This window comes from Charadrius vociferus, unplaced genomic scaffold, assembly GCF_000708025.1.
Source record: "Charadrius vociferus isolate BGI_N301 unplaced genomic scaffold, ASM70802v2 scaffold45, whole genome shotgun sequence".
Classification (NCBI taxonomy): Eukaryota; Metazoa; Chordata; class Aves; order Charadriiformes; family Charadriidae; genus Charadrius; species Charadrius vociferus.
In genome coordinates this window covers 1,729,743-1,744,055 of record NW_009648712.1, presented here as the reverse complement: position 1 = coordinate 1,744,055, position 14,313 = coordinate 1,729,743, and the positions used below count along the sequence as shown (strand labels likewise).

At 41.0% G+C, this 14,313-nt stretch overlaps 1 protein-coding gene across 1 annotated transcript in view; it reads right to left on the bottom strand.

Moving 5' to 3' along the window:
- Positions 1 to 14,313, bottom strand: part of MIB1 (mindbomb E3 ubiquitin protein ligase 1) — a 90,846-nt gene that overhangs the window by 65,659 nt on the left and 10,874 nt on the right. The window contains exon 3 of the mRNA XM_009886651.1: positions 4,003 to 4,202. Within this exon, the coding sequence (XP_009884953.1) occupies positions 4,003 to 4,202 (200 nt within the window). The remainder of the gene's footprint in view (positions 1 to 4,002; positions 4,203 to 14,313) is intronic.

The window sequence follows — 14,313 nt, the reverse complement described above, 5'->3', positions numbered from 1 at the left end:
AGCCAACAGTTTGAGTGCAACCAGATTTCTTACTTCATGCCAGGAAAATGTTGCCAGACAAAAGTATTTTTCAGCTGAAATTCTGAACGTTGCCTGACCTCTTCGGGAAACCTAGTACCCACCTGCTAAACTTTTAACATCCAGCAGATGGCAGACAAGGAAAAAGTTAAACTGTTAGAACTAAAGCAAAGAGCACATGAAAATATTAGCCATTTTTATCTAAGTAACATAAAAGAGTGTTAGAAAGCACAAAGTTATGTTGTTTATAGCAGCATTTTAGAAAGATCTCAACACCTACAAAACTGATATAAAACCCAGCATACATTACTTTGGTACACTGCCCATATGATAACCCAGACTCAAGAATAAAATAGGTAGAGCTTAATGCTTTCCTTCATTCAAACATCCTTAGATGCCACTTGCCATTTTTTCCATGAGATATCCTTCAAATTCAATAGCATTGCTTTGCCCTTTTCTCCTCCTTCAAAAAGTTGACTTTAATCAATTTTTCTCAGCTAAACTTAATCCAGTAGAAACAGCTCCTTGGCAGATGAACCTGCCTTCTAGATAAGAGCTGCAAAACAGAGCTCAATGGGAGAGGGAGAAAGTGACAAGATTCAAAAGATTGCTTGAAATTCTATACATTGCATACAATCTATCTCCAAAATGAAAAATTATGCTTTTTACACCAGAACAGACCACTTAAAACTACACAGGAAACTTCAGCTTAAAAAAAAGAAAAAAGAAAAAAAGAAAGTCTGGCAAGCATTCTCAAAAGTAATGGTATTTTTATAAAGAAATAAATCATAGAATCATAGAATGGTTTCGGTGGGAAGGAACCTTGAAGATCATCGAGCTCCAACCCCTCTGGGTTGGGTCAACACCTCCCACTAGATCAGGTTGCCCAAAGCCACATCCAGCCTGGCTTTGAACACCTCCAGGGATGGGGCCTCAACAACCTCTCTGGGCAACCTGTTCCAGTGCCTTACCACCCTTAAAGTGAAAAACTTCTTCCTAAGGTTTAATCTAAACCTGCCCTCTTCCAGTTTAAAGCCATTCCCCCTCGTCCTATCACTACATGCCCTTGTAAAAAGTCCTTCCCCAGCTCTCCTGTAGGCCCCCTTTAGGTACTGGAAGGCTGCAGTAAGATCTCCACAGAGCCTTCTCTTCTCCAGGCTGAACAGCCCCAACTCTCTCAGCCTCTCCTCATAAGAGAGGTGCTCCAGCCCTCGGGTCGTCCTCGTGGCTCTCCTCTGGACACGCTCCAGCAGGTCCATGTCTTTCTTATGGTGGGGACTCCAGAGCTGGAGGCAGTACTCCAGGTGGGGTCTCACGAGAGTGGAGTAGAGGGGCAGAATCGCCTCCCTTGACCTGCTGGCCATACTTCTTCTGATGCAGCCCAGGATACAGTTGGCCTTCTGGGCTGCAGTTGCACATTGCGGGCTCACGCTGAGCTTCCGGTCACTCAGCACGCCCAGGTCCTTCTCCTCAGGGCTGCTCTCCAGCCATTCCCCACAGAGCCTGTATTTGTCTTTGGGATTGCCCCTGCCCACTCGCAGGACCTTGCACTTGGCCTTGTTGAACTGCATGAGGTTGGCTTGGGCCCACCTCTCCAGCCTGTCCAGGTCTCTCTGGATGGCATCCCTCCCCTCCAGCGTGTCTACCTCACCAAACAGCTTGGTATCATCGGCAAACTTGCTGAGGGTTCACTTGACCCCATTGTCCATGTCCACGACAAAAATGTTGAATAGTACAGGTCCCAGTACTGACCCCTGAGGAACGCCACTCATCACTGCTCTCCACTTGGACATGGAGCCATTGACTGCAACTCTTTGAGTGCAACTGTCCAGCCAGTTCTTTATTCACCGAGTGGTCCATTTGTTGAATCCATGTCTCTCCAATTTAGAGACCAGAATTATCATGTGGGACCGTGTTGAACACTTTGCACAAGTCCAGGTAGATGACAACGGTTGCTCTTCCCATGTCCACTGCCACTGTAACCCCTTCATAGAAGGCCACCAAATTTGTCAGGCATGACTTGCCCTTGGTGAAGCCATGCTGGCTGTCACCAATCACCTCCTTGTTTTCTATGTGCCTCAGCAGAGTTTCCAGGAGGATCTACTCCATGACCTTGCCAGGCACAGAGATGAGACTGACTGGCCTGTAGTTCCCCGGGTCTTCCTTATTTCCCTTTTTGAAAATAGGGGTTACGTTTACCCTTTTCCAGTTGTCAGGAACCTCACCAGATTGCCACGACTTCTCAAATATGATGGCTAGTGGCTTAGCGATTTCATCTGCCAGTTCCCTCAGGACCCACAGATGTATCTCATCAGGTCCCATGGACATGTGCACCTTCAGGTTCCTCAGGTGGTCTCACACTTGATCTTCACCTACAGTGTGCGGTTCTTCATTTTCCCCATCCCCACCTTTGCATTCTGCATCATGGGCAGTGCGGCTGCAGTCCTTGCCAGTGAAGACTGAGGCAAAAAAGTCACTGAGTACCTCAGCTCTGTCTCTGTCCCAGGTAACCAGTTCTTGCGTTTCCTTCCAGAGAGGGCCCACATCTTCCCTAGTCTTTCTTTTCTCACTGACATACTTACAGAAGGATTTTTTGCTTGTCTTAAATGTCCCTGGCCAGATTTAGTTCCATCTGGACTTTAGCTTGTCTAACCTGATCCCTGGCTGCTCAAACAATTCCTCTGTATTCCTCCCAGGCTACCCGCCCCTGTTTCCACTCTCTATAGGCCCCTAAATAGAAAACAGATTTGTATTTTGTTACCTATTTTCTATTAATTACACTAAGCCAGCACTTTCTGCTCTTGGATTCAACTTCTAAGTCTTGTTCTGCATTAGAACATTATAACTGAGACACTAAGCTTAAGACATCTGTTTGGTACCTAGACCTAATGGCGTGAATCTCAAAAAAAACCAGAAGTTACTTTGTGATTAAGCCCCTGACCTGGCCTAAAGTTAAACTTCAAGGGAAATGTTTAAGAAAATAAACAGAGTCCCCACAAGTTTGTGTGCTCTAGCCACTTCCCTTAACTGTAAAACCACTGATAAAAGCACATCAATGAACTACAACATATTTGTAAACCTTACTTCTCCAAGAAGAGGAGATAAATTTTGTTTTACACGTCACATTTAATTGAGTATCATATCTATAAAAAAAAGCTTCCAATGATTTAATGAAAGAACATTCTGGAGAGTTAACACAGAGGGGATACAATAGCAGGTAGCCTTTACACAATGCTTTACCATAGCTCTCCAAGTATTTAGTAACAGGTAAGTATCACTGTTCTCGCTTAACCGGTACATAAACAACGACAGAGAGGAGCTTTGGATTTAGCAAGTTATTTGAAGGCAAGAACACAAGAACAACTATGCAAGAACACACTAATGCCAATTTTGTTCAGAGTTCTTCAGAGTGAGACAATAATAGATGCTTAAGAAGTAAAACCCAAGGCAAGGACAGAACAACCCTTCACAGCATTTTTTCTCTGCTTTCTGCAGTAAACAGTTTAAGCAGTTCAAGTCAGAGGTTTTGTCTCCAGCTCATTCTGTTTTTTTTCATAGCCCACAAAGAGGATATTTTCCCCTCAATTTGTCTACACCATTTTTGAACCTAATTAAATTTTCACATTCAGGAATTCATTGACAAATCATTTTGTGATTACACATTGTATAAAGATAATTGCCTTTGTGTTAAAGCTGCTATATGATAACACAAGAACTAGGAAGACTGCAATGAGGCTAAAAAACTGAATAATCATACCCTTTTTTCTCTACTCCATCCTTTCTAAAATTTCCATGTTTTCCAAGCTCCAAAGATCTGTCTGAGCTGCCCTCCCTCGCAAAGAGGCAGAGAACTAGTAACAGAATCGACACCTCAAGCCACTATCTTACCCAATACAAGTTTGAGTAACCAAGTCTGCAGTTGAGAAGTTAACCACAATTAACTGTTCCTATTTAATTTCATAGGCAAAAAAATTACATTTTTACCTTTCACTTCCTGGTGTGGTAATTCTGTAAAAACGATGCCTTAAGTGGTGTTTGTCCCCGTGATAGCAAACTGTGCACAAGTCATAATTTGTGCATTCAGCACACTTCCATCGGATGCCAATGATGGGTTGCTGTCGACAAGTATCGCACATAGTCCCATCGTGCTTGATACCTGTGGGCAGAAAAGAAAAAAAAAAAGACTAAAAACTTTGCTACGTCACTACACAGATTTCTGTTACACACCATTATAATTTGAAACCATGTACTGAAAAGTTAACAATAAAGAAAGGCTGCTAGTGATACCCTATCAGCCTATACGACTGAGGGGAAAAGATAATGGACTTTGCCTCATATCTCCAGTTGTCAGTCTGTTCCCCAAATGTTCTATCTTCTCCTCAGCTCAAAAACCTGAGAAAGCTGTGTTTGGTTTTTTTCCATCTATACAAATCAGAGAAAGAAAATGAGAAATTCTATAACTACAAGTTAAAGGGTCAGAAATGCATATATCAAAATGTATAGGCAATCTGGAATTTTATCTCTGGATTAAGACTATCAACACACCTTATACCACAAAGGCTACCATGTTCAAGTGTGCATGACAGTTTGAAAATCATTGGTTTGACTTACACATTTTGTACAGTGGAAAAGAGGGCTTATCTCTATTCTTTCTCATATAGGAAAAATTAATGTCTCTTGGATAGATGCCATTAGCTTCATGAAAATATGTTACCATTTTTGAAGCGTTTTACTGCTTTGCATGATTATTTTTTTTAAATGAATGTGCCAAAGGCAGACCAGATGTAACCCACCAGCTCTGCCCAGCCTCACACAAAAACTAAGTTCTCAAGACTACTTACTCCTACAGCTTTCCCGAACTACAAGAGTGAAAGTGATCAGTCACAGAAAGTTTCCATCCATGCATTCTGAATGCAGTGAAGAGCCACAAGTTTATGAAAAAAAAAAAAAAAATTAAAAATCCAATTCTGCTGCTGTTTGGAAAAAAATGAGCAATAGAGGATAGAAGCACTCGCATTCAGTCTGTAGCACAAGATAAAAATGAGCACTAAAAGGTTGGAGTAGCAAAGAATTTTCCCAGTCACTCACCCTTAAACAAAACACAGCTAAAAAACCAGATCTCTCTGAAATTAGCGGGGAAAAAGAAAGGGGTTTGTCCCTCCAAAAGCGATGCTTTTGGAAATGATTGCCAAATTCACTACAAACCTATTAGTCACTAGTGTCCAACAGCTGAGCCACCTGCAGTGAAAAAAAATCAACAGTTGGAGAGGCAAAACTGAAGGAAATGCCTTCTTGTCTGATCACATAATAGCTGAGGTTGGAAGCAACCTCTGGAAATTGTCTAGTCCAACCACCACTGCTCAAAGCAGGGTAAACTAGAGCCAGTTGCCAAGGTCCATATCCAGCCAGCTTTTGAGCACCTCCAGAAACACAGACTCCACAACCTCTGAGCAGCCTGTTCCAGTGTTCAATCATCCCTAGAGCAAAAATGTTTCTTCTTATGCTTAAGTGGAAATTCCTGTATTTCCATTTGTGCCCACTGCCTCTTGTCCTGTCACTTTACACCACTGAAAAAAGCCTGGCTCCATCATCTTTATAACCCCCACCAGGTATTTATATACACTGGTAAGATCCCCCTGAGCCTTCTCTTCTCCAGGATAAAGACCACCAGATGCCTCAGCCTCTCCTCATACCAGATGCCTTAAGATCCCTTAAAAGGCATTTGCAGCCCTTCGCTTGACACTCAGTACATCCATGTCTCCTTTGCACAGGAGAGCCCAGAAGTGGACACACAGCACTCCAGGTGTGGCCCCACCAGTGCTGAGTGGAGGGAAAGGATCACCCACCTCGACCTGCTGGCAACACTCCTCCTAATGCAGCCCAGGACATCACTGTTCTTCATTGCCACAAGGGCACATTGCTGGCTCATAGTTGCAATGTCCACCGGGACATTCAGGTCCTTTCCTCCAAATCTCCTTTCCAGCCAGTCATCCCCAGTTTGTACTGGTTATTCTTCCCCAGGTGCAAGACTCAGCCTTTCCCTTTGTTGAATTACATGAGATTCCTCTTAGCCCATTTCTCCAGCTTGTCAAGGTCCCTCCCAATGCCAACAAAATCATCTCCTGTACTGTTTCTCCTAACCAAGACTTGATTATAAGCATATTTAGGAAGATTTCTGGCCTCATGACTAAAAATTTTCCTGATGCACCGACATTGGAATAAATATTTAGTTAAGGATGGAAAAGGCAACACATTTGGAGAAAAGACTACACATCACAGAGATTTGAGCACTTCTTCAGAGCAGCTGAAGATAGCCTTCAGTGACAACAAAACCCTTGAAACTGCTGACGTTATACCAGACGATCACCGTAGTTCCTGAGCAGTTCATGCAGTTTGTGACTAAGGCAGCATCCATACCTTCACCACAGAGTCTGTGCTGAAATTTTGAAGGTCTGCCACAGAAAAGTCCTATAATCCGTAACGTTATTTGCCAACTCCAACTGCCAGACAACACACCTCATATACCATAATCCTAACCTTCTACATTTAAAAAGTATTTGCTGTCTGGTAACAACAACTAAAAATGCTATTCTTCTACAAAACAAGCACTTGGAAATCACCCACACATTTTCTTCCCCTACCAGAACTCCATCAAGGACCTTGTTCCCAATGTGGAGGGAAGGAACAAGCTATCTTTCTTGTTACGCACACTGAGACTTCAATGCCTGGTATCTGTTGATTACCTGTAACACTCAAAAAGATAGTATTAGCTATAATTTCATGGTGACTGCCTCACTCCTATGAATTGTATTGGACCGTTACACTGCTTTTTTGGCAGTCTTCATGAGCAGGTGCATTAGAAGGACACAGATAACCTGTTACTACTTTGTTGCCTTGCTTAAAAAGTCTAACTAGTTATGGCGCTTGGGATTGAGAGGTGGTATTTGTGTTTGGGTTTTTTTGTGGTTTTTTTTGTTGTTTGGGTTTTTTTTTAATCAATTGCTAAATTGGTATTTCACATAGAAACAGAGAAGTTACACATCTTTGGAATTTTTTAACAGTTGCTGAACTTCAGGGTGGACGGTTTGCCAAGGATCACATTTATTCTGGATGCAAAAGGACCAAGGATTGGGTGCTGCAGGATTCTTCAATTTGTCCAAGCAGTAGGAAACAGGGCAAAAGAGAGGTATAATCATGAGTCATCTAATACAGAACTAGGTCATCTCATAGTAAACCTGAATAAAAACTAAACATTTCTAGCCAATGAGGCAAAAGCTGATGTGGAAAAACTCAGAAAAACTTCCTTAGGAAAGATTAAGGAGAAAAAAAACATACAAAGACGTTTGACTCAAAAGTCATTTTGCTGACTATAGTGTCTGGGACTTAAAAGAGAACAGCACATGTCTGTATCTGGAGTCTCTGGTCAAGAGTCACATCTCTCTCTCAGATCCCTAAACACCAACTGATAGATATAGCCTTTCTTCATCTATTTCCTGACACGATTCCAGCAGCAACATCCACTTCAGCGCATGCCTCACCTGACCATGCTGCTCCATTCTTTCCATTATGCCAGCAAAAGGTTTTTGCAGACTTGAGCTGTAAACTAGATGAAGAAACATACCCAGCTGAAAAACAGGCAGGAGGAAAAATATTCAGCTGGATTGGTTTCCCAATCCCATTCTTTGTGGTGCTGCACAACACTGCTGGCTCGACAAACAAAGCACTGCAGGGCAGGACCAGGCAAGTAATCCTGTTACAGAATGTTTAACCACTGCACTAGAGGTCTGGAGGGAGGAGTAGGTTTGTATGCCTCATGTGACAGTGGACTAGGAGAAAGTTTTAACTTCATCTGCTAAAAAAAGATGCTAAAACAAGATGCTACTACTGGACCATAAAATGTGATGGCTAAACTGTTACTCATGTTTATAATACAAACAAAATGAACTATTTAAATCAATAGCATGCTTAAAGAAGGTTGAAAGAATAACTTTTTAATATTTTTTTAAAGTTGAACTAGATATTGTAGATACATGAGTGTTGCAGGTTGGCCTTGGCCAGCTGCCAGATGCCCACCCAGCCTCTCACTCCCCCTCCTCAACAGGATGGGGAGTGAAAATAAAATGGAAAAGCTTGTAGCTGAGATAAAAGTGAGATCAATTACCAATTACCATCACAGTCAAAGCAGACTTGACTTGGGGAAAATTAAATTTATTGCCAATTAAAAAAAAAAAAAAAGAGGATAGTGAGAAAGACAAAAACTAAAACATCTTCTCTCTATACTCCCCCTTCTTCCCAGACTCAACTTCATTTCTTCATTCCCAACTCTTCTATCTCCCTGCTTCTCCCCAGGGGAGAAAGAATCAAAGAATCATTTTGGTTGGAAAAAACCCTTAAGATCATCGCATCCAACCATTAACTTAACACTGCCAAGTCCACCACTAAACCATGGCCCTAAGCGCCATGTCTACGTGTCTTTTAAATACCTGCAGGGATGGTGACTCAACCACTTCCCTGAGTAGCCTGTTCCAATGCTCGATAACCTTTTTGGTGAAAAAGGGGAATGGGGGGTTATGATCAGTCCACAACAGCTCCTCACACTTTTCCCCTGCTCCAGTATGGGTCCCCTCCACAGGATACAGTCCTTCAAGAGAACACTACTCAAACACAGGCACCCCATGAGCTGCAGCTTTCTCCAGGGCATGTCCACCTACTTCAGCATGCGGTCCCCCACGGGCTGCAGCGTGGGTACTTGCTCCACTGTGGCCCTCCACAGGCTGCAAGGGGACAACCTGCATCACTGTGGTCTCCACCTACTTATCACCAAAAATCTCAGCAAAATTCAGTACTGAGGACCTGATGTTGGCACTACACACATTTGGGGAAAGGGAAGGAGACATTATTTCTAACGTTTCAGACAAGCTCTGCTCTAGCCCACCGGACTGAATGCTCACCAGTACCGAAATAATATCTTTCAATTTACTTTCACCAAAGAGTAAACCAGTTTGCATGCTCCAAAACCACCCCATGATGTAAATCGAAGCACAGTCCACAGGAACAACCAGGAGACTGGGTCAACTGTAGGCTCTGGAGCCAAACTGAAATCCTGACCCAGATGCAACCTGTGGCTGTCACGTAAACTGCTTCCGCTCTTTGAAAGGAAGGCTGTTTAAGAAATGTTGAGAAACACAAACTTTACAAAGTTTGTATTAGGAAAGAATGCCTTAATTAAACTACTAGAATACATTAAAGTGCCATAAAAACTTTAGAATTCAAACATCAGCCCTACAGTTGGCCATCTGCGAACCAGAAAAGAACTTTAGCTCTCTAAAAGGAGGTAATGCAAAAAACTAAATCTCCAAATATTCTCCAAAATTTCCTAAGAGCAGGCTATTTCAAAATGAAACAGGTTTTGTATCATCCTCCACACTGCACTGAAAAAAACCCAAAGGAAACCAGGTAACAAGATGGGTACTTTCACCATTCCTAATTACTTACAAATACCTGCCATTTCCTAATGTCCCTCCAACCTTAGTACACCATAAAATTCAGTATTCCTGATCTCCACTTGTCATTAGTATGTTTTACTATTTGCATTGCATACTAGTTTCCTACCTTTATGTCCCTGCCAGTTATTTTCACTTTTGTCATCTATTCCAAATTCTTCCCTGGATTACCTAGCCCACCGTTCCTCTGTCACCACTGATTTAGATATCAATTTTACAGCTTTTGCCTGCAAGTTTTTAAACCCGATGCTTGTTCTCTTAAAGCTATGAAATAGAAGCAGTGTTGCTCAAATTGCTATTTGAATTTGTTACGGATACTTCTTTGGTATTACAAATAATTTTCAAAGGTGAGAATATATATAACTGTCCAATAAAATAACATTTTAACAGTAAAGTAAGACGTACATGGGATATCCATACCACTCGTTGTTAAGCACAGCAAAATTCAATAGTGATTTCAATTACTTCTCAGAGCCAACAAAATCTGGTTTCCAGTGGCCTTGTTATTCTCTACAGAGCTCTAATAAGCCAAAATCCTTTCATATCATAGTAACAATACTACCACCAGGCACGGGATACCATAGACTACTTAGAAAACTGATTCATTTACACCCCAATTTCAAAAGCAATAGCAGTGTTTTGTTCTTTCCATTCTTCCACTCAAGATAATTTTGACACTATGGCCAGACTCCAGGCAAACTGAAAACAGAAAATTCTTAGAGATAAACCAGATTCCAACAAATTGTGAAAACCCAAATCAGTGTCCCCACAAACATAACTCATCTATTAAATACCCTGTTTGGCAGCAGCCAGCTGACCAATTATTATTTACAAGAGATGCCAGACTTGCGGAAGCATGTGTCCTATCTGGTAAGGGTATCACAAGATACATGAGGAGGGAGAGGATTATTGTGTAGGAGACATGGGGGAAGGGCAGGAAGAACAAAGGACATGTTTATATAAAAAAAAACCAAACCAGGCTTCCCACTTACCACTGCTCATGAAGCTGTTAGGGTTCTTTTTACCTGTGAGAGGTTTTGTAAGTATTTACAAATAGCCACTAAAAAAATCTTGACTAAGACAATTTTCCTTAAATTACACTTGATGTGCTAAAAGCAAGAACAGATAAACAAATACATGGTATAAATCACCCGAGGCGGTCTACCTTTTAAAATGTGTGACTTCATGATGATTTATGCAACTCTTCATGTTACAGAAAACTATTAATACAAGTACAAAAAGCCACTCAGATCTTCAACAGATAACAATATTAGCAAAATACAACACAGAGAGCTTTCCATGCTGCACAAATGCTTGCTCTAGCTGCGGGATAATTCCACTTCGAGATTCCATTTCCTGACCCCAGCCCCTCCGCCACCTCCCCTTATTCAAACACAATTGAGTAAATATATTTTAAGCAGGAAAATAACATTGTTACTTTGAACCAACCATACAAAAGAGGAAACGGATGACAACCAAATTTTTGCCTAAGCTTTGTGGAAAGCAAATATTCAGAAAGAGAATAAACACAGAAAGTTTCTGCAATCACCATGAGTATTATGTGAACATAGTCAGCAGTGCTCTTCCACAAACATGCTACTGTATGGCCTTTACCTTTGGCAAAAGGCTGCCTTCCCCTCTAAACATAAAGCTTGGGTTTACACACTTTTTGCTTCTATTCAGCAGCTCAGAAGACTACTTCTTTTTGTTTCTTTTCCACATCACTACCAGAAAAGGGAGACTCTCAAGACTCTTAGATCCTGGCAAAAGGCCACGTTACAGAAAGACCAGAATTTATTTGCAAATAATCGGGCAATCACAATGCACTGCTAATGCATCGCATCCCACCACTTACTCCATTTGGGAGCTCACTACACAGGACCTAACCAAAGTTTAATTTCTCCTAAGTGAAATTTCCTTTCTTTTCACACTCTTAGTTTCCTAATTCCTCTGAATTGCTCTATCTTGCTTAAAGAAATGCTGGTCAATGTAAATATGATAACCAATGATGTAAATGTAGAACAAAACACATTAGAAATCATTCATTACCCAGTTGACTACATCTGGAGCAAACAGCTTACAAGAAATACTTCATGTAAATCACTGATGACTTTTTATTTTAAAGAAGACCATCCTAAAATCTTAGTACTAAGGATCCTTAAGTTTTATAAAAAGTTAACATAGTCTTGCAATGCCGGTAATAGCCTACAACCATTAAAACACAAGAACAGTACATCGTTAAGTCTATGAAACATATACATATGCATACATATATATGCACATACACGCATATATGTGCATACATGTATCACTCAGGTTTTTGTTTGCTTGGTTGTTTTTTGGGTTTTTTTAATAGAATGAGTTTCAAACTTTACTTCTACAACACAATGGGTTCCTGATGCATCACTACTGTTTCTGTCTGCACAGGCTTCAAACTCATCAAAGCAGCAACTCTGGCTGCAAGCACTGCTTTTAAGAACTTATAATCAAGTCTGGTTTTGAATACCTAATAAAAAGAACTCTCAGCAAAAAATAATTTAATTTTGCATTCTACTGCTGTATGAAAATACAGCATTCATTCTCACTATAAACTTACAATCATGTTGTGACCGTACATTTATGAACCAGAGATTTTTTTTTTCATTTTAAACTAAGAGAGCCATGATTTAACACTGTGCCAAGTATGATCAAACCAAAACCCACGCCGTATTTTATAACATTTCCTTGCTCAACAGCATCATTATTAATACTACACTTACAAATTCCTGCCACCTAATCCCACTTTTCCTGTAACTATATGAAAATTAACTAGATGCCCCTAGAGGTAAGTATCAAACTATCATTCAAAGTCAGAGTCCCTTATTCTAAACAATGGATAGTCACTACCATGGAGAAAAATAAGTAAGTACAAAAAGGTGGAAAACTGAAGAAGGGAAGAGATTTGCCCTAGAATATCAAGTGAATCAGTAGTAAAACCAGGATTTCAGTCCAAACTGACAGCATCCTAATGCCATTAACTTTGCCCTTCTGCTGCTACTACTTTACAGATTGTTACTTTTCCTATCTCCCAGGAATCATGACCTCAAAAGTAACTCCCTCTAGCAAAAAGCAACCCTGGGTAGCTACATGCAGCTCTTCCATGAGGATGATGCACACATTGACCAAAAACTTCAGAAGAGAAATAGTATTTTGCAAAGCCTGGAAACAGCAACATTTATGAGTTTTTCCCCACAGGAACATACACAGTCCAACCTGAAGCAGAAATTAAAATTCTAATGCGAAAGTATAAACACAACTGAAAATCGGAAGGAATAAAGCAGCAAAAAAAACCCAACAAAACCAAAAAAAACAGAGACCTAAAACTGAGTATTAAGCATAAGCTTCCAGAGGCAGTTAACAGGATGCTGTCAGCTTGCAAATATATCAAGCAGAGCTAGAATACTATAATGAGCATTCAAGGCTCATATTCAACACTTATGCATATGCTTCAGATTTAAGCAGAAGTAGTCCCACTGGTTTCTACAGGACATCAAATGCAGGTAAAGGTTCAAAGCATAAATATCTGCAAGACAAGGATCAACAACTTGAAATACTACTCTCAACTTCTTGTTCCAAGGTCCATCTCAAAAAGATTTTCAGCTCATTTTAATAGCATCTACCCTCCAACACAACAAACAAACAAACAAAAATAATCAAACAACCATGAAGCCAGGGGAGAGGCGGGTACCTAGACATAGAAAAATTAAATCCATCTCAAAGGCTCATCGTGCAACATGTGGTGTGGTTTTTTTTTCCTTAGTAACATTTTTGTGATTAATTAGAATGAATTCTGTGATGCTGTCTCTTCAAAAGTCTGTTACCATCACCCACCGCTATAATTTTCTTTTCTGCAACACTACACATAGCTGGCTCAAAGATGGTCTCTCCTCTCTATCATATTCTAAATGAAAAACACATTACAAAAACAGTACATCTAAGTACCCCAACAAATCGTTCCAATTGCCTCATTATTGAGGCAATCCTGCCCAGCCCCACAATTCGGCTCACTATATTTCTGATGAAACAGCACAATATATTTTTCTTTGTGAGTTTTCTCTGTAAAAACAGGTGCTAAAAAGAACATTTCTCTGCAGTGTTTGCAACACTAACACTGCCGCATAATGTCAGTGCAGATGAAAATCCGTTGTCCAAACTGACTGAATGTAAAGCATAAATATCAAGTAACCAAGTAATTAAAAGAATGAACGAATGCTTTCCCACCCCCGGTACTTCAGCTGTTTTACAAGTTTGGCAATACAGATAAAAGGCAACATGCGGATTACAAGACAAAACAGTATTTCAACCACTTATTGTAATCTTTAGCAAAAAGGTGCTACACCTCTTTTTCTGCAATCCTCCCTACACTTGACTCAGAATGACTGTCACCATTTTACAAAACAGCTCTGAAACATAAATTCAAACGAAGGGGGGGGGGGAATAAAAACAAAACCAAACCCTGAGGTACCATCCTCTCGGTTCCCTCCCTCCACTGACCACCCCCCCCAAGCATACCAGGAGCCTGCTCTCTATGGCAGACCACTTTTGCTTTGTCTACCCCAACCTGAAAGTCCCAGGACAACTTCTCCTCTCCCCACGGCCGCGCGCTATGCATTTATTCTAAGTCAGCGTGTACATACACATATGCACAAACGCAGAGACATCCACGCGCAGCCACGCGAAGGGAATGAGGGAAACCAGCCGACTTTCCCCCCCCCCCAAAAAAAAACCCAGAGGGAAAGGCGGGGAGCAATCC